The sequence below is a fragment of the Lepus europaeus genome, unplaced genomic scaffold (genome assembly GCF_033115175.1).
Source record: "Lepus europaeus isolate LE1 unplaced genomic scaffold, mLepTim1.pri SCAFFOLD_29, whole genome shotgun sequence".
NCBI lineage: Eukaryota > Metazoa > Chordata > Mammalia > Lagomorpha > Leporidae > Lepus > Lepus europaeus.
This window is the reverse complement of record NW_026909167.1, coordinates 3,865,938-3,887,500: the sequence shown is the minus strand read 5'-3', so window position 1 is coordinate 3,887,500 and position 21,563 is coordinate 3,865,938. Positions and strand designations below refer to the sequence as shown.

Below are 21,563 nucleotides of genomic sequence, written 5' to 3'. Positions count from 1 at the left end.
CTATCAATCTACTGCGAGGCAGTGGAACAGGGGAAAAAATCTCCAAACAGTGTTTACTGTGAGGCAGAGCATCACAGAAATCTGAATTCCTACACCACTCGCTAGCTCGATCTATTGCGAGGCAGAATGTCAGAAAAATCTTGATTCGATCATAATTACCTATCCACCTCTCTCTCTCTCTCTCTCTCTCTCTCTCTCTCTCTCTCTCTCTCGGTAGAGCATCACAGAAATCTCGATTCATACACCACTATCCATCCACCCTGAGGCAGAACATCAGAAAATTCACCAAACATGATTACTTATTTCTTTAGTGCAAGGCAGAGCATCAGAAAAATCTAAAATTCCTACGCCATTATCTAACTCTTCATTCATTCATTCATTCATTCACTGAAAGGCAGACATCTCAGTTCAAACACGATTATCTATGATCGATCGATCGATCAAAAAAATCACGAATCAAAAGCAATTATTGATTTGTTTATTGTGAAGCGGAGTACCAGAAATGCCATGATTCAAACATGACTATTTCAGGGCTGGTGCTGAACACCAAAAGTGATTGTTGATAGCAAGGCAGAGCATCAGAAATATCCCACACCCACTCATGTCTCTTTCACAGATTTACATTTGCACTTGGGCGACATGGTACTGTATTCCCATCCCACACACATTAGCAGGGAGCTGGATTTCATGGAGTGCAGCCGGGACTCAAACTGCTGCTTTCTCCATCCATAGGGATGCCTATGTCAGGGGTGGGGGTGGTGTGTGCACGACCATGACAAGCCCCAGATGGGACTTTTTTTTTTTTTTCCTTAATCAAGGTTGGTATCACGGATGGACATCTTCCTTATAATCCTAATTTACAGTCATCGATGCCACTGGATGGGGGCCGCGGCGGGGTGTGGTGGGGTGCGGTGGGGCGCGGCGGGGCGGGGCGGGGCGCGGCGGGTGGGAGAAGTCATTTGAACTCAAAATGGAGTCTTTAGTGCCAGAGTGTCAGGAGCCATTTTGAATCTAAAAGGAAGGTCAATAGGTGCAGAAATTGAACACTGGGTGGCGGGTCAGCACCCAGGTCTGCTCAATCGTAGTGATCTTTGGAAAGCTGAAAATGCTAAGGGTGAAAAACACCGGAGTGAGGCAGTTGGGGAGGGGGGTGTCATTATGCCCTGGTGAGTTACGTTTGGGATGCCTGCCGCTTTGAGTTCTGCTTGGCTGCTCTGCTTAACATACAGCTTCCCATGAATAGGTCCTGGGAGCACCTTTTCCTTATATGAAGGGAGAGAGATGACATAGATAGGAGAGCCAGGAACCAGTGGATGAAAACAATCTCCCTCCCTCCCTCCCTCCCTCCCTCCCTTCCTTCCAACACGGCTATCTATCTATCTATCTATCTAGAGCATCCGGAAAAAAAATCACAATTCAAAAATGAATGTTGATTTATTTGGAGGCAGAGCATCAAAAAGTACCAATTCAAACTCTGTCATCTATCTATCTATCTATCTATCATGAGGCAGAATGCCCAAAAAAATCACGATTCAAAAATTTTCCTTCCTTCCTTCCTTCCTTCCTTCCTTCCTTCCTTCCTTCCTTCCTTCCTTCCTTCCAAGGCAGAGTACCAGAAAAATCATGCATCTGGACTCAAAATGGAATCTTTCCTACCAGGATAGCGGAGCCCTTTTGAATCTAAAAGGAAGGTCAGTAGGTGCAGAAATTGAACACTACGTGTTCTAAATCAATCAAGCCATCTTAAGAAATAAGTGCCCCACAGTAGGTGGGACTGGACCAGGTCAAGACATTTTAGCAAGAAGTAGGAAGAGCCCACACTCTGATATAAGATGCTAATGTTCCAAGTGGTATTTTATTTATTTATTTTTTAAGTACTTCTCCAGGGTACCTGTCTTCAGAAATTTTTCTTTCATAAGATCTATTTATTAGGTAGGAAGGAAGGAAGGAAGGAAGATTGCTTTTTTTTTTTTTTTAGTTATGTATTGGAAACAGTTATAGAGAGGCAGAGACAGAGACAGAGACAGAGTCTTCCATCCCCTGGTTCACCTCCAGATGGCTGCAATGGCCGGAGCCATGCTGATCCAAAGCCAGGAGCCAGGAGCTTCTTCCAGGTCACCCACATGGGTGCAGGGGCCCGAGGAGGACTTGGGCCATCTTCTGCTGCCTTCCCACACCATAGCAGAGAGCTGGATCGGCCCCAATACAGCGCAATCTTTATTTTTAAAAAAAATGTTAAAAGATTTATTTATTTGGGGCGGGCGCTGCAGTGCAGCGGGTTAATGCCCTGGCCTGAAGCACCAGCATCACATAGGAGTGCCATCAGATGGAAGACCTCTCTCTGCCTCTCCTCTCTCTGTGTGACTCTGACTTTCAAGTAAATGAAAAACTCTGAAAAAAAAAATAGATCTATTTATTTATTTATTTATTTACTTACTTACTTACTTATTTGAAAGAGTTACACAGAGAGAGGAGAGGCAGAGAGAGTGAGAGAGGTCTTTTGTCTGATGGTTCACTCCCCAATTGGCTGCAATGGCTGGAACTGTGCAGATCTGAAGCCAGGAGCCAGGAGCTTCTTCTGGGTCTTGCATGGGGGGGTGTAGGGGCTCAAGGACTCGGGCCATCTTCCACTGCTTTCCCGGGCCATAACATAGAGCTGGATTGGAAGAGGAGCAGCCGGGACTCAAAACTGGCACACATAGGGGATGCTGGCGCTTCAGGCCAAGGCGTTAACCCGCTGCACCGCAGCAGCGCCGGCCCCCAGTGCAATCTTTCTTAAAAAAAAAAAAAAAAAAAAAAAAAAAAAAAAAAAGAAAGAAAGAAAGAAAGAAAGAAAAAAAGAAAAAAAATCTCAAGGGGACTCGGCTCAGCTGTGACTCCGTGATCTGCTAATATGAGATCTATTTCCAGTCCCTCCTCTTCCATTTCCAATCCAGCTCCTTGCTAATTCACCTGGAAAGCCACGGGAAGATTGACCCACTACTTGAACCAGCTGGGAGATGTGGGACAGATGAAACTCCTGGCACCTGCCTCCTGGATTTGCCCTGGCCACCCAGAGCCCATCCAGCAGATGGAAGACCTCTGTTTCTCTCCCAACCCTCAGCCAGTTACCCCATACCTTTTCCACATACATAAGGATAAATTAAATTTAAAAAGAATTGGCTAAGTCTCTGAAAAGGGGGGGAGGGGGATGGGCTGGCCCTGGGCATAGTAGGTTAAGCATCTGCCAGTGTGTGTGGCTCCATGCTCTGATATGAGATGCTGATGTCCCAAATGGTGTTTTTTTTTTTTTAATTTATTTATTTTTTTGACAGGCAGAGTAGACAGAGAGAGAGAGACAGAGAGAAAGGTCTTCCTTTGCCGTTGGTTCACCCTCCAATGGCCGACGCGGCTGTCGCGTTGTGGCCGGCGCACCGCGCTGATCCGAAGGCAGGAGCCAGGTGCTTCTCCTGGTCTCCCATGGGGTGCAGGGCCCAAGCACTTGGGCCATCCTCCACTGCACTCCCTGGCCACAGCAGAGAGCTGGCCTGGAAGAGGGGCAACCGGGACAGAATCCGGCGCCCCTGGCCGGCGCCGCGGCTCACTAGGCTAATCCTCCGCCTTGCGGCGCCGGCACACCGGGTTCTAGTCCCGGTTCGGGCACCGATCCTGTCCCGGTTGCCCCTCTTCCAGGCCAGCTCTCTGCTGTGGCCAGGGAGTGCAGTGGAGGATGGCCCAAGTGCTTGGGCCCTGCACCCCATGGGAGACCAGGAGAAGCACCTGGCTCCTGCCATCGGATCAGCGCGGTGCGCCGGCCGCAGCGCGCTACCGCGGCGGCCATTGGAGGGTGAACCAACGGCAAAAAGGAAGACCTTTCTCTCTGTCTCTCTCTCACTGTCCACTCTGCCTGTCAAAAATAATAATAATAATAATAATAATAATAATAATAATTAAAAAAAAAAAAAGAATCCGGCGCCCCGACAGGGACTAGAACCCGGTGTGCCGGCGCTGCAAGGCGGAGGATTAGCCTAGTGAGCCGTGGCGGCGCCGGCCTTGTGTTTTTTTTGTGTTTTTTTTTTTTTTTTAAGAGCTTCTCCAGAGTACCTGACTTCAGGAATTTTTATTTTGTAAGATCTATTTATTTGAAAGAAAGGAAGGAAAGATAGATTTATTTATTTATTTAAAACACAGAGTTACAGAGAGGCAGAGGCAGAGAGAGGCAGAGTCTTCCATCCCCTGGTTCACTGCCCAGATGGCTGCAATGGCTGGAGCTACGCCGCTCCAAAGCCAGGAGCCAGGAGCTTCTTCCCAGTCTCCCACGTGGGTGCAGGGGCCCAAGGACTTGGGCCATCTTCTACTGCTTTCCCAGGCCATAGCAGAGAGCTGGATTGGCCCCAGTACAGTGCAATCTTTAAAAAAATAATAATAATGATAATAATCTTGGGCTGGCGCGTGGCTCACTAGGCTAATCCTCCACCTTCGGCGCCAGCACACCGGGTTCTAGTCCCGGTTGGGGTGCCAGATTCTGTCCCGGTTGCTAGTCTTCCAGTCCAGCTCTCTGCTGTGGCCTGGGAAGGCAGTGGAGGATGGCCCAAGTCCTCCCTTGGGCCCTGCACCCATAAGGGAGACCAGGAGAAGCACCTGGCTCCTGGCTTCGGATCGGTGCAGCGCGACAGCCGCAGCGGCCCTTGGCGGGTAAACCAACAGAAAAGGAAGACCTCTCTCTCTCTCTCTCTCTCTCTCTCTCTTTTTGACAGGCAGAGTGGACAGTGAGAGAGAGAGGCAGAGAGAAAGGTCTTCCTTTTGCCATTGGTTCACCCTCCAATGGCCGCCGCGGCTGGCGCGCTGCGGCCGGCGCACCTCGCTGTTCCGAAGGCAGGAGCCAGGTGCTTATCTTGGTATCCCATGGGGTGCAGGACCCAACCACTTGGGCCATCCTCCACTGCACTCCCTGGCCATAGCAGAGAGCTGGCCTGGAAGAGGGGCACCGGGACAGAATCCGGCGCCCCGACCGGGACTAGAACCCGGTGTGCCGGCGCCACTAGGCAGAGGATTAGCCTGTTGAGCCATGGCGCTGGCCGGAAGGGAAGAAGAAGGAAAAAAAAAAAAATCTTAAGGGGGCTCAGCTCAGCTGTGACTCTGTGATCCACTAATATGAGGTCCATTTCCAATCCAGCTCCTTGCTAATTCACCTGGAAAGCAACGGGAAGATTGACCTACTACTTGGGTCCCCGAGCCCAGCTGGGAGATGTGGGACAGATGAAGCTCCTGGCACTTGCCTCCTGGATTTGCCCTGGCCACCCAGAGCCCATCCAGCAGATGGAGGATCTCTCTTCCCCTCCCAACTCTCAGACAATCACCTCATAAACTCTTTCACATAAATAAGAGTGAGTTAATTTTAAAAAAGAATTGGCCAATTAAGTCTCTGAAGGGGGGGGGGATTGGGCTGACCCTGGGGCATAGTAGGTTAAGCATCTGCCTGTGGCTCCAGTTTGAGATGGAAGGGCTCTCTGTAACTCTGACTCTCCGGTAAAAAAAATAAAAAAAAAAAATAAAGATAAAAATATTTCAAAAAAGAATTACTATTATTATTATTATTATTATTAGGGGGCCTGTGCTGTGGTGTAGCAGGTAAAACTGCCACAAGCAGTGCCGGCATCCCATATGGGCTCCCGTTCAAATCCCATCCCATCCCAGCTGGCTGCTCTCTGCTGTGGTCCGCAAAAACAGTAAAAGGTGGCCCGAGTCCTTCTGCCCCTGCACTCCCACGGGAGACATGGAAAAAGCTCAGGCTCCTGGCTTCGTATTGGTGCAACTCAGGGTGTTTCGACCACCTGGGATGTGAACTGGTGGGTGGGAGACCTCTGCCTCTGCCTCTCTGTAACTGGCTTAACCACACTGGTCCTGTGTGTAGAAATTTGCTGGCATCACAACTTGTATGAATGAAGCAGATTTCATAATATAAAGACACTGCTGGGACTGGCATTGTGGTGCATCAGGTACAGCAGCCGCCTGTGACCCCCCAGCATCTCACATGGGCACCAGTTTGAGCCTTAGCCGCTCCAGTTCCAATCCAGCTCCCTGATAATGGCCTGGGTGGTGGCATCAGAGGATATCCCAAGTCCTTAGGCACCTGGAAGAAGCTCCTGGTTCCTGGGTTCATCGTGGCCCAACCCTGGCCATGGTGGCCATCTGTGGGAGTGAACCTGATGTCTCACATTCTCTCTCCCCCACCCCATCTCTATCTATCTCTATCTCTCTCTCTGTTTTTCACCTTGCACATAAGCAAGCAAATAGGCTAATACAGAAGGATCTGTGAGCAGAGATGCATCTGGCAGCAGCCTCGTATGTTCGGGCCAAAGAACAACTGGTAAGTTAAACATGCCTGTGGATGGGCTCATGGTGGAATACACCAGTGTGGACCTATGCCCAAGAAGAAAAAGAAAAAAAATATATACTTGTGCCTTCTTCCTAGTTATAGAATATTCTCTGGATAAGCTAAGATGTTCCAGGGTAGGAGCAAAAGGGCAGGGAGGAAAGCTGTGTTCCTGGCATCCCTGGCCAGTTATTTCACTCCCCTGCCCCGTGCCCTCTTCCTAGGCCAGAGTCAGGGCAGAGGTGCCCATGGGGACAGACATGGGGGGAGGACACACACCCTCCCTGAATGAATCTTGTCTCCTCCAACACCTATCCTGCCACTGTGATGACTTTGCAAGGCACAGCTGAAGAGAGAAACTGGTAGCCTGGCCTTGGGAATCTACTTGCCACACCCACCCACCCTCAATGACTTGGAATCTGCCTCATTCAATTGGCTTCATTCAAATGCAGAAGAAACAGCCCAGAGCTTTTTTCTCTGTGAATGGGTTTCCCTTTCTCTTCTCCTCAGCCGCCGCCCCCCCCCCCCACCTCAGGCCTTTGTCAGTGAATGGCCAACTTTCCCTGCTCCTCCAGAATGCTGCCTTTCTGGGGCAAAGGTCAGTCAGTCAGTCCCCTTAGCCCTGGAAACGATGATGACGGCTACCACAGCTGAAACCCTGCCTTGAAGGCTGACATCTTTCTTTACGGCCTGGGGTGTGTTTGCTTGAGATAGAGTGTGCACATGTGTCTTTCAGAGGAGACAGAACCAGTGCAGTGGAATGCCAAGCAGATTCTCTTGCCGTTCTGGAATTCTGGCAGTCACGGGACAGAAGGCTAGCAGGGGATGATTTTGACGACAGACAGACAGACACCTCTGCTGAGCTGTGCTTGCTCTGGGGAGGAGGGACAGATTATGGTCATTCGCCTTTGGGTTTCACGAGCACTTCTCATTCTCCCCCCTGCTTCCCGTGGAAATCCACAGTCCCCCTCCGTGAGCCCAGGGTATCGGTGACCTCACGTGCCTTCTCAGCACCCTAACACAAGAGGTAGTTGGACAAATGTGAAGGAATCGCAGAGGAAGACTTGTTATGGCACGATGAGTGGGCGGGCGAGGTGGGGTTGGGGGCCATAGGGGGATATGGCTGTCGTTGGGCAAATAGGAAGGGTAGTGTCTGACAAATACCCCAAAGTGTTTAGGCTCCTGCTGCGCATGTGGGAGATCTGGATGCAGTCTCTGACCCAGCTCCAGCCTGTGTGTGTGTGTGTGTGTCCCCCTCTCCCTCCTTATTTTAAAAATAAAAATAGGCCTACAGCAACGAACGTGACCGTGACGTGAGCGTACCGAATGTGATGGAACTGTGCGGTTGAACGTGTTTCCGACGGGAGTAGATTTCACACGAGCGAGGAAGTTTTCTGGCTTTGTCGAGTGGGGATGTGAGGGATGTGAAAATCTGACAGTGCCGCCATTTGGAGCATCAGAAAAGAAGCACTGTAAATGACTGTGGGTCCTGTGACAAAGAGTGAAAGGAGATTTTTCTTTTCTTTTTTTTTTTTTTATATTTTGTAACCAGAGTATTTATTGCTTGACTAATTGTTGAAATTCTCAAGATGAACTGGATGCTGCAACGGCTGCCCTCTTGGGTTTAGGTGTTGTTCCTTCACGGAATCCATGCCTGAATCTGCGGTATACAATTTTTAGGTGCCTCATCCGACCAGTCCCAGTGGTATTTCGTCTTTTAGCCTTGGCACTCCAGTTATACTTTCTCTTGCGCTTGGCAGGGTAGCCGCATTTGCCACACGTCGACTTCTGAAGGTGGTAGGCCTTAGAGCCCCAGCGGCGGCACAGCGTGTGCGTCTTGTTGCGACGCTTTCCAAACGATGACGTCCCCTTCGTCATCTCGCTTCTGCAGCCGAGACCAAAAAGACCGGAAGAGAAAGCACTTCCGCTATATCTCTGAAAGGAGATTTTTCAACAATCCATACCCCGGGGGCCGGCGCCGGCTCACTAAGCTAATCCTCCGTCTGCGGCGCCGGCACACCAGGTTCTAGTCCCGGTCAGTCGGGGTGCCGGATTCTGTCCCGGTCGCCCCTCTTCCAGTCCAGCTCTCTGCTGTGGTGGCCCGGGAGTTCAGTGAAGGATGACCCAGGTCCTTGGGCCCGCACTCACGTGGGAGGCCAGGAGGAAGCACCTGGCTCCTGGCTTCGGATCGACATATATATATATATATATATATACATTATACATATAATTATATATAATATGTAATAGACAGTATATTATATAATGTATATTACATAATATATTATAATATTTGTAATACATTATATATAATACATATATATAATATAATATGATATATACTATATATTATATAATATATATTATCTTTAATATATTATGTATAATCATATATTATTATATAATATATTTATAATATATAATTATATATAATATAATATATATGATATATATTTATATGATGTAATGTGATATATTACATTATTATATATTAAATATTCATATATTTTATTCATATTCATATATTTTATTTTACGTGTATTTTATATATATATATGTATATATATACACACGCATACACAGAGGAAGTCGGTTCTGTCCGCATCCTAAAAGAAGTTCACAGAATTACCTAGTCTGTTATAGTGCGGTGACACAAGATTGGTGCTGCTGCTGTACATGGTCACTCGGATGTTTCGTGTGTCACAGAAATTTTGTCAAAGGCAGCGATAGGACAGATGAGCAGCCGTGGGACAGCCACCACTAGTATGTTCCTTCATTTTGGCGGTGTTGTGAGGGAATTTGCAAAGGTGGGCATGTTGTAGAGAGCTGTAGTTTGAAGAGGCGGGGAGTGAAACCAGCAGATGGAAGCAATCTCTCTTTCTGTGTGTCTCTCTCTACCCCCCCCCCCCCCACACACACTTTACCTTTCCGATTCAGAAATAAATAAATAATCTTAAAAAAACTTGAAGAAATAGGCCGGCGCCATGGCTCAACAGGCTAATCCTCTGCCTTGCGGCGCCGGCACACCGGGTTCTAGTCCCGGTCGGGGTGCCGGATTCTGTCCCGGTTGCCCCTCTTCCAGGCCAGCTCTCTGCTGTGGCCCGGGAGTGCAGTGGAGGATGGCCCAAGTGCTTGGGCCCTGCACCCCATGGAAGACCAGGATAAGCACCTGGCTCCTGCCTTAGGATCAGCGCGGTGCGCCGGCTGTAGCGTGCCGGCCGTGGCGGCCATTGGAGGGTGAACCAACGGCAAAGGAAGACCTTTCTCTCTGTCTCTCTCTCTGTCTCTCTCTCTCTCTCACTATCTGCCTGTCAAAAATAAATTAAAAAAAAATAACTTGAAGAAATAATGTGTGATGTGTGGTGGGCGTTCGGATCAACGGTTAGAGTTTTCGGCATGGGGTGCTCCCGTCTCATGCAGTGGACATGGGTTTGATTCCTGACTCTCCTCTGATTCAAGCTTTCTGCAGGGGCATGGGCATGCCCTGGGAGGCAGCAGGTGAGGTTTCAAGTACTTGGCTCCCTGACATCCATGGTTGGGGATCGTTAGAAAGCCCCATGGTGAAAAAATAGAGTCAGACGCTATTGGGTGTGAGTGATGGGAACTGTCAGGGCTGCACGCCAGAGTCTCCACTGGTGGGGAGCTAGAGTAAAAAATCCAATCCAGGTACTCCAGTGGGAGAGGCGGATCATCTTAATGATTAGTTGAAGATAGTTGAAGATTCCATCCCACAATCCATCACTTTCTTTTCACTTTTTAATGAATTACATACTTATTGGAGAGGCAGCATTACAGAGACAGGGAAGGAGAGAAGGAGGAGGAGGAGAATGAGAGAAAGAGAGAGAGAGAGAGAGAGAGAGAGAGAGAAGGAGATGCGAGCATTGTGGGGCATCTGGCTAAGCTGGATCAGTCCTGCCTGGACCAGGTGGCACTCAAACCCATGCTGCTGTGGGATGCCAGCATTGCAGGCAGAGGCTTGAGACCAAGGAACTGCTTCCTAGGCCCCTGAGGTTGCCACTGCCTGCGATGCCAGAGTCCAACTCCCTGCTAATGTGCTTGGGAAGATAGCAAAAGATGGCCTGAGTGCTTGGGCCCCTGCACCTATACGGGAGACCTCGATGAAGTTCCAAGCTCCTGGGTTTGGCCTGGCCCAGCCCAGGCTGTTGTAGTTCCATTTGTGGGAGTGAGCCGACTGTCTCTGTAACTACCTTTCGAGTAAATCAATACATCTTTCTGTGTAAAGAAAAGAAGGAGAACCTGGTTGGTGACAGACATCTTTGAGACTACCGGTTATTTTTAAGCAGGAGGTTTCTGGGAATAAAGTGGATACTGTCGATAGCCCTACCTGGACTCTCTTTGGACAGGTCTCTGTGGATGTGGAGTCGATGGGGAAGGAGGGAGGGAGGGAGGGAGGTAAGGAAGGAGGGAGGATTCAGTGTGAAATTTCTGCTTCCCTTCGTCTTCACTACAGATACAACAATACCTGTATGGGAAGAGTCGCTAAGCATGCATTGTAGAAAGTTATTAGTCCAGCTTTTTACCTGCTTCTGTTAAGAGTTGATGGATGGAAAATTGTCATTGTAAACTAGTAGTGAATAGGTGGTGCACCCAATGAGTTAAGCACTGTACATCGGTTGTGCTGGAAAGAAGTTACTGATAAGGAAGCTTGAGAGACAGCATTTGTGGCTCTGATATAAAAATGAAGCATCCACTTTTGAATTAGGAATTTATTTAGAAGTGCAAATTTGAACTTGGGAAAGTTATCCAGAAGCAAATGTAGATGCGGTTGAGTTAATGTGTGCTACAGGATATGGCATAATTGAAAATATGCTTCAGGATATGGGGTACGTCTTATGTTGATGTAGATGGCCCAAGTGAATGAGTCCTTTCACCCATGTAGGAGACCTGAAATTAGCTCCTGGCTCCTGGCTTCAAATCAGCTCAGCTCTGGCCATTGTGGCCATTTGGAGAGTGAACCAGTAGATGGAAGACCTCTCTCTCTGCTTCCACATCTCTCTGTACTCTGTCTTTCAAATAAATAAATCTTAAAAACTGTCTCTTTCTGGATCAGCTCTGTGGTGCAGCAAGTTACAAGGCTGGTTGCAATGCAGTCATCCCATATGGGTCACAGTTCGAATCCTTGCTGATGGACTGAGAAAACAGTAGAAGATGGCCCAAGTGCTTGGCCCCCTACACTCAAGTAGGAAGCTCAGAAGTTCTTATCCCCTGACTTCAAATTGGCTCAGCTCTGGTCATTGTGGCCATTTGGAGAGTGAACCAGCAGGTTGATCTCTCTCTCTCTCTCTCTCTCTCTAGGCCTGTTTCTATCTCTCCTTATAAACCTGTCTTTCAAATAAATAAAATATTAAGATAATCTTTCAAATAAATATTTTAAAAACCATAGCAGTTGTGTTTAAGTCTCTGGTTGATACATAGTGGGGATACAAAATTAATGTTCTAGTTGAATGAGTTGCACCTTACTCTAATGTATTTTCTTCTCAGCCAGGGTGACACTTGATTGAATCTGACGTACATCCAAGGTCCTTTCCTCAGGCTGACCATCTCCATGTCTTTCCCAAGACTCCCTGCTCATAGGCTGAACGTAGACCTTTCCCACTGTGGGAGGATTACAGTCCTATCTTGCTGCAGTCTCCACATATAACAAATTCCTTTCAGTACTTAAGCATCTTCTTGAGGAAGTACACCCCCTTGAAAGGCACAATGGGGCGGGGACATTAAAATGAAAAGCTACAGCTTTAACAAGAAATCAGTATTCAATGAAATTGAGTTACAATCATGGACAGAGATCAGCTTGAAATTATTTTTCCCTAGCAGACTCTTGAGTCTTGGGAAAAGACAGATTTTGGGGCATCTACTGTGGAGCAGCAGGGTTAACACCCTGTCCTGAAGTGCAAGCATCCCATATGGGCACTGGTTTGAGGCCCATCTGCTCTACTTCCAATCCAGCTCTCTGCTGTGGCCTAGGAAGTCAGTAGAAGATGACCCAAGTTCTTGGGCCCCTGTACCTACATGGGAGAACTGAAAGAAATTCCTAGCTTCAGGCTTCAGATCTGCACCGCTCCAGCCATTGCGGCCAGTTGGGGAGTGAGCCATAGGATGGAAGACCTCTCTCTCTCTTCTCTGCCTCCCTTCTCTTTGTGCAACTTTGACTTTCAAGTAAATAAATAAGTAAATTTTAAAGAAAAAGAAATATTTTGTCTTGAGATAAAAAAAATTATAATGTATTTCCCTGCAAACAATGGAGAACTGGCTCACAACCTGATACTTTCTTGAGCTAAAGGCTCTCTGCTCTCTCCCTCTCTCTCTCCTTTCAAATATAAATAAATAAGTAAAGCTAGCACCAATAATATCTATTCATTTTTTGTTCTGGAGGCTGAAAGTCTGAGGTCACAGTGTCAGCAAGGCCACGTTTCCTCTAATGATGGAGAAGAATCCCTCCTTGCATCTTCCTTGCTTTTGGTAGCTGCCGGCAACCCTTGGCATTCATTGGCTAGAAGCTGTATGTCCCAAATCTCTACCTTGGTTGTCATGACGTTTTCCTTTCTGTGTGTCTTCAGGCGACCTTCTTATGAAAATATCACATGTTGAATTTAGGGCCCATCTTGATCTGAGATGGTCTTAGTTTAGCTAGTTAGACCTGCAAAGATTCTATTTCCAAATAAAATCACATTCTGAGATTCGAAGTTGACATGAATTTGAGTGAAATAATATTCAACCCAGTACAGTTTAATTTGCTTCTTTTTCACTTCATTTAAGGAAACTTTTAAAACTACTTTTGCTGATTACAAAGAAAATAGAGCATCTCATTAAATTTTGAGCTTCCAGTTATTGGATATAGTTAAACAAAAGCTCAAAACCTTTAAAGAGTAGACATGAGTAGACACACATGAATTGCTGAACTTGACATTAAGTGAGAATTAGAAATTCGGTCATGGGTCCCTCTTCAGCTTTCCATTAGCCTACTAAATCATGTTTCACCACCTATATATTCACCTGTGACCTGATAAAATATAACCCTGGGTACTGGCAATGTATTTGGCCTGGGTCAGAGGACTATACAACTTATTGTTGAGAACAGATGCTCCACCAGCCCAATGATTTCTCTTATCTGGAAATGTAGGGGCTACATAAGGGGTTCTGGGTAACGTTAAACTATATAAGGAGTCTTTGTCAAATGGGAGTGGCTTGGGAGTTTCCCTCACCCAAGGACAGCAGGATGCTGTAGTTCTCCAGTATCACATTCCCATACAAGATCTTCTGAGCATTGTCCAGGTCCTGTTGCTCCTCCTGGCTGAAGTCCACAGTCAAAACCTGTAACAGCACACATCTCCAAAAGGCATCAGCTCTGAGTCAAAAAAAGACACTTTCATTTCTGTGTCTACTATGCTTCCCACATGAGATGAAGCTAGTTTTTGTATGCTATATGCCAACAGAGAAGAAAGTGACAATAAAAACACATTACCTGTATATTAACTTTGTAATTACAAAATTTACTATACTGTAGTTTCTCATATTATAAGGGCCTGATAGCCCAGTAAGAATAAGATGAGTAAAATTCTGATTCTGTAAGGAGATCACAATGTAATCTGTTGGCAAGTGTATAAATATCTAATTGAAAAGTGTTAGCTCAAGTGAGACAGATGTTCAAAGTAGATCAGGGTAAAAAGGTTTTTAAAAATAAATTTGGGGAGGATGACATTGTGGCATAGTGAGTAAGGTCACTATCTATGATGCCAGCATATAATATGGACACCTTTTACCTAATCCCAATTTAATTCCTCCTGAATATTCTCTCTCTCTCTCTCTCTCTCTCTCTCTCTCTCTCTCTCTCTCTCTCTTTGACAGGCAGAGTGGACAGTGAGAGAGAGAGAGAGAGAGAGGAATATTCTCTTTTTTATGGAAGATTTAAAGGAATTTTTTTTAATCATTCCTTTGGGTAACGCTGATTGTGAAAAATTAACCTAAATAATACCTGGGGTTTTTTTTGTTTATTTGTTTTTAAGATTTTTTTTATTTATTTGAAAGAGCTATAGAGAGAGGTAGAGACACAGAGAAAGGTATTCCATCTGCCGGTTCACTCCCCAGGTGGCTGCAATGGCTGGAGCTTTATCTTTAAATGCAAATCTGGGGCCAGTGATGTGGTGCCTACATTTGATATGGGTGCCTGTTTTTGTTCTGACTGCTCATATTCCTATCTAGCTCTCTGCTTGTGGCCTGGGAAAGCAGTGGAAGATGGCCCAAGTGCTTGGGACCCTGTACCCATGTGGGAGACCCAAAAGAAATTCCTGCCCCTGGCTTTGCATCGGCTGAGCTCTAGCCTTGTGGCCATTTGTGGAGTAAACCAGTGGACGGAAGACCTCTCTATCTCTGCCTCTACCACCTAGCTCCTGGCTTCAGATCGGCGCAGTGCACTGGCCGTAACAGCCATTTGGGGGGTGAACCAATGGAAGGAAGACATTTCACTCTGTTTCTCTCTCACTGTCTAACTCTGCCTGTCCAGAAAAAAAAATAAAAAGATCAAAGAGACCGGATTTTAAAAAAGATTTGATTTATTTGAGAGATACAATTACAGACAGAGAGAGGGAGGGATACCAAAAAAGGTCTTCCATCTGCTGGTTCACTCCCCAAATGGCCTCAATGGATAGAGTTGCATCACTTAGAAGCCAGGAGCCAGGAGCTCCTTCAAGGTCACCCATGTAGATGCAGGGTCCCAAGCACTTGGGCCATCTTCCACTATTTTCCCAGGCCACAATCAGAGAGCTAGAAAGGAAGATGAGTAGTCGGAACAAAAACAGGCACCCATATCAGATGTAAACACCACATCACCGGCCCCCAGATTTGCATTTAAAGACAAACTCTGGAAGGAGAATGGAGAGAAAGAAAGGAAGAATTGGATAAGAAATCAGAAAGAGGCGCCAGCACACCGGGTTCTAGTCCCGGTCGGGGCACCGATTCTGTCCCGGTTGCCCCTCTTCCAGGCCAGCTCTCTGCTGTGGCCAGGGAGTGCAGTGGAGGATGGCCCAAGTGCTTGGGCCCTGCACCCCATGGGAGACCAGGAGAAGCACCTGGCTCCTGCCATAGGAACAGCGAGGTGCGCCGCCTGCAGCGTGCCTACCGCGGTGGCCATTGGAGGGTGAACCAATGGCAAAAAGGAAGACCTTTCTCTCTATCTCCCTCTACTGTCCATTCTGCCTGTCAAAAAATTAAAAAAAAAAAAAAGAAATCAGAAAGAAATATCATCACTAACCATTAAACATAGAGCATTAAGAATAGAAGACACAAATTACAGGAAGCACAAACACAATTCAGCACCGATGGGTTGTGTGGAGGGTTAAAATGAGTTCAATTCCATGATGCGTGCATGAAAGACTGCATGGACATGGCACAGGAAATTGAAATTGGGGAAAAAATCAACAAGAATATGATGGAAAGAAGTGAGACTGAACTTGGACACACTGTGTTTGAATTTTCTGTTGTTAATTATGTTGGGATCAACAACGGGCAACTAGAAATACAACGTAGAGCTCAGCAGAGAACAAAGCAGCAGAATTTCAGTGAATAGAGCTAATGAAGTATCCTAAAGAAGAATAACAAAGAATGCAGAAAAGGAAAGAGAAGAGGACCTGAAGAAACCTTGTACCTACTGGTACAGGAAGGGAAGAACATAATAAGAAAAGGACAGGAGAGAAGGAATATTGATGTTTATACCAGGGATAATAAAAATCTCAACATTAAAGAAATCTCTGCCTCTTGGGGCTGGCACTGTGGTGCATCAGATGAATGCTCTGACCTGAAGCGCCAGCATCACGTATGGGTGCCAGTTCTAGACCCAGCTGCTCCACTTCTGATCCAGCTCTCTGCTATGCCCTGGAAAAGCAGTAGAAGATGGCCCAAGTCCTTGGACCCCTGAACCCACGTGGGAGATCCGGAAGAAGCTCCTGGCTCTTGCTTAGGATGGGCCCAGCTTCAGCCATTGTGTCCAATTTGGGAGTGAACCAATGGATGGAAGACCTCTCTCTCTGCCTCTCCTCTCTCTGTGTTACTCTGACTTTCAAATAAATAAATAAATCTTTAAAAAAATCTGCCTCTCTGGTGTAATGCTGACTTTCAAATAAATAATAAATAAATCTTTTTTTAAAAAGGAAATTATGGCATATGTATTCCACATAATATTAACAGAGATTAAAAATAAAATCCTGTTATTTGCAACAAAATGTATGAAACTGGAAAACATCATACTTAGCCATATGTTCTCCCAGTGATAACTAATAGAGCACCTAAAGGTAATCTATAGAAATGAAATTAACAATTTGAGAAGCAATAAATTTGAACAGCCTTTCTCAACTATTGAACAGTTTTTTTCATATTATTTGTTGAACTCTTTAATTAGTATAGTTAATCATGTGTATAAAGTTAATTGTGAATAGATCTTAATAAAAATAAGAATGGGAATAGGAGAGGGAGGAAGAAGAGGGATGGGAGTGTGGTGGGAATGTGAGCAAGGCAGGAAGAATCACTATGTTCTTAACGTCATAATTATGAAATGCATGAAGTTTGTATTCCTTAAATATAAAGTTTCTGAGAAAAAAAGATATAAGCTTAAGGAGCATCCCAGAAAAATTTTAATTTTGATTATTTCAGTCAAGGATATTAGGCAGTAATATTTAAAATGAAAGAATGAATTATGTGTTTTTTATCTTCTTTATTTTTAATGATTAACTAACTTCTTTTAAAAGACATAGTTTCGAGAGACTGAAGACAGAGAAAGATCTGCCATCAGCTGCTCCACTCCCTAAATGGGTGTAACAGCTAGAGCTGAACCAGACTGAAATCAGGAGCCAGAAGCTTCCTCAGGGTCTCACACATAGGTGAGACCAAGTGCAGGTGCCCAAGCACTTGGAGCAACTTCTGCTGCTTGCAGAGGTACGCTAAGCAGGGAGCTGGATTGGAAATGGAACAACCAGGAAACAAACCAAAATCCATAAAGGATGCTGGCATCCTAGGCAGCTGTTTAACCCACTATACCACAATGTCTCAGTGTCAGCTCCAGGTTTTCATTTTAGATTTGAGCAGCTTGAGGTGCCATTTGGACAGCTATAAGGAAACGCTCAACAGGGAGTAAATATAGTGGTCTACATGCTGTGCAAGAAGCCCAAGCAGGAAATACAGATGTGTCAGATGATATAGGGTCAACCTGTCAAGGTGAATCGCAGAATGGAATCAACAGGACACCAGTAAAAAGAGAAAAAACTTTCAGTGATGATACAAACAGGTTAACTTCCAGGAGAAGGCGTGTAGCAGTTTCTACCATGGCAAGGGAAAAGACAGTCATTTAGCCTAATGCCATGGCCCTACATCAGCATTTTTGGCTGTGCAGTCAGGCCTGCTCCAAATTCTTGATTTTTTCCAAATCTAGAACACTAGAAGTCAGCATTGGCAACTCTAGAATGTAGGCTTCTCAACTCAAAGTGAGAGCCAGGACTACATTCCTGGTTCTCAGCTATGACCCTGTCTCAGCCCTGGCTGCTGTGGGTGTTTAGAGTGTAAATCAGTTGACTGAAGGTCACGGTCTCTCTCTCAGTGCCAGTGTTGTGGCATTGTATGCTAAATGTCCACCTATGGTGCCAGCATCACATATGGGCACCAGTTTGTGTTCCGCATGTTCTTCTTCTTCTTAGTATTTATTTGAAAGTAGAGTTACAGAGAGGGAGAGACAGAGAAAAGTCTTCCATCCACTGGTTCACTCCCCAAATGGTCACAAACAACTAGAGCTGGGGCGCCAGCCATTGTGGCCATTTGGGGGTGAAGCAAAGGAAGGAAAACCTTTCTCTCTGTCTCTCACTGTCTAACTCTGCCTGTCAAAAAATAAAATAAAATAAATACAAAGTGACAGAAGCTGAGGAATAAATAACTTACTGGCAATATATTCATTTTTGTTGCTCTTGGGTACATGTAGATGTCTCCAGGATCTTATCTGCAAGAGAAATTATTCAGAGAGAGTGGTGAGACAAATAGCCTAGATTCTCCCTAGATTCTACTGTGCTAGCAAGATCATGAAGGAAAGGCACATAGACAAATGGGCATATTAGCTGGGCAACAGAAATAAAGTACCCTCCCTATGGGGGAATATAGGCTTTACACATGGGAAGAGCAGCAAAGACCCTGAAAGAGCACATACAACTCTACCAATCACTCAGGTTAAACAGAAACTATTGTTAGGCTAATTAAAATATTCATTTGTTACCAATTCTGTAAAAAAAAAATCAATGTCGGGGCCATCACTGGAGTAGTGGGTGAAGCTTCCTGCTGCAGTGTGGGCATCTCATATGCACACCAAGTTGAATCCTACCTGCTCCACTTCTGATCTAGTGCTCTGCCATGGACTGGGAAAGCAGTGAATGAAAACCCAAGTCCTGGGACCAGCACTGTGGCACACTGGGTTAATCCTCTGCCTGCGGGACTGGCATCCCACATGGGCACTGATTCTAGTCCTGGTTGCTTCTCTTCTAGTACAGCTCTCTGCTGTGGCCCAGGAAGGCAGTGGAGGATGGCCCAGGTGCTTGGGTCCCTGCACCCATGTGGGAGACCAGAAAGGGTCACCTGGCTCCTATCTTCGGATTGGCGCAGCTCTGGCTGTGGTGGCCATTTGCAGGGTGAACCAACAGAAGAAAGACCTTTCTCTTTGTCTCTCTCTCACAGTCTATAACTCTACCTGTCAAATAAAAAAGAAAAAGAAAAGAAAACCTAAGTCCTTGGGTCCCTTGCACCAACATGGGAGACTTGGAAAAAATCTCCAGGCTCCTGGCTTCAGATTGGCCCAGTCTCAGCCAATGAGGCCATTTGGGGAGTGATCAGCAGATGGAAGACAATCTCTCTTTCTGCCTCTGTCTCTCTGTAACAGCCTTTCAAATACATAAAATCATAAAAATAAAAATCAATGTCACTGCATAAATAATTTATAATATTCATTGGGATTGTCCAACTAATTAGCAGTACACCAAAAAGAAACCTGCTTTCATTAGTATCTATATTACACAGAAAATTACTCAGGTAATACTGTTTTCCTTACAACATCTCTTGCTTTTATGTATCTAAAATTCCACTAAAGTATCCAGCTTAAAAATTCATTTTTGGCCACAATTATATGTATAGGAAAAATTGACATAATATATCTATTACAGCTTTCTTTTACTGTTTCATGACACTCCTCTCTGTATACAAACCTTGATATAATTCTTCTCCACAGGGACCCCTGACATTTTCCAGTTCACTTTAGTTCTCGCCCATGAGGCAACAGTAAATATGATACCAACGTAATTTGAAAAGTATTTTGCCTTTGGGAGTATGCCTTCTTGTACAATAATCATGTGGAGAATCCTGAGACTTCCTGTTGGACACATGGGGCCTAGGTCACAGGCTGACACAAACCAGACATTGGAAGCATAGACATCATGATACACTAGGTTAAGCTACTTCTCTGGACATACCACATATATAGAGTGCTTGTGTGTGCCCTGGCTATTCCAGACCTCCAAACCAACTTACTGCAAGTATTTTTTCTTAAAGTTTTAGTTATTGATTTGAAATGCATAGTTACAGAGATTCAGAGACAGAGAGAGAGGCTTTTCTTTTTCTGGTTCACTACCCAGGTAGCTGCAATGGCTAGAGCTACACTGATCCAAAACCAGGAGCCAGGAGCTTCTTCCAGGTCTCTCTCCCACACAGGCACAAGGGCCCAAGGCCATGGGCCATCTTCTTCTACTTTCTCATGCCATAACAGAGAGCTGGATTGGAAGCGGGCATCCAGAACTCAAAGTGATGCCCACATGGATTGCTGGCAATGCAGGTGGTGACTTTACTCATGACACCACAGCACCGGCACCACAAGTGTTCTTTTGAGTCAACAGGTCATGGTGCAAAAACTTGGATTTCTGCCATCTGCATGGAAACCCACATGGAGTCCCTACCTCCTGGCTTTCATAGATAGCACCCTGGCTGTTGTGGGCTTTTGCAGAGTGATCAGGCAGCCTTGGTTGGCAATGTTCATATTTTTAAATATTTCACTTTTCTAGATTTTTGAGTCAGTATTCAGAGTCCTATTGCTTCTTTATTACCAAGAATTCCAAGACCTAACTCAGCATGGGTGCTATGTATAGCATAATGTGAGAGTTAGGAGGTGAGAGAACTCCCAACATCGTATCTAGTTAGCATACCTTAGAAATAGTGGCAGTCTGTAGAAGTTACAAACCTACCTACAGGAGTGGTGGGACATTTAAGGGATTTTAATAATTTCCCAAAATTGAAGTGAAATGGACACTATGAGAAACCGTGACTTGATCAGCTCTTGTCCTGACCGTTGATGTACAATGTAATACTTTATCCATTTTAGATTTTTTCTTTGTTTTCTTCTAATACTATTGGTTGAACTCTGTAATTAACACACAATTATTCTTAGGTGTTTAAATATTAACTGAAAAGTGATCCCTGTTAAATATAAGAGTGGGAAAAAGAGAGGGAGGAGATGTACAATTTGGGACATGCTCAATCAGACTTGCCCCAAATGGTGGAGTTAGAAATGTGCCAGGGGATTCCAATACAATCCCATCAAGGTGGCATGTACCAATGCCATCTCACTAGTCCAAGTGATCAATTTCAGTTCACAATTGATCACACTGATAGGTCTAAGAGTCAAAGGGATCACACAAACAAGACTAGTGTCTGCTAATACTAACTGATAGAATCAAAAAGGGAGAGAACGATCCAACATGCGAACATACATCCTTGCCTTGGCTCTAATCCTAAGAGAAAGCATTCAGAAATTGTACATCTTTTTAAAAAACGTGTGAATACTAACTGTTAGCATAAAAAAGGGAGAGGATGATCCAACATGGGAAGTGGGATACACAGCAGACTCATAGAATGGCAGATGTCCTAAATAGCACTCTGGCCTCAAAATCAGCCCTTAAGGCATTTTGATCTGGCTGAAGAGCCCATGAGAGTATTTTAGGCATGGAAAGCCAAGACACTCTGGTGGGAAAAAAAAAAAAAACTAAATGAAAGATCTCTGTGAGTAAGATGCCAGTGGGAAGAACGGGGCCATCAAAGAAGGAGGTACCTTTCTCTGAATGGAGGAGAGAACTTCCACTTTGACTATGACCCTGTCAGAATAAGATTGAAGTTGGTGAAC

At 45.4% G+C, this 21,563-nt stretch overlaps 1 protein-coding gene across 1 annotated transcript; it reads right to left on the bottom strand.

Moving 5' to 3' along the window:
• Positions 1-7,895: 7,895 nt before the first annotated feature.
• LOC133754819 (large ribosomal subunit protein eL37-like) lies at positions 7,896-8,267 on the bottom strand. Its single transcript, XM_062185210.1, has one exon. It carries the CDS (start codon positions 8,231-8,233, stop codon positions 7,940-7,942), a length of 294 nt encoding a protein of 97 aa, XP_062041194.1. The 5' UTR covers positions 8,234-8,267; the 3' UTR covers positions 7,896-7,939.
• Positions 8,268-21,563: the final 13,296 nt, after the last annotated feature.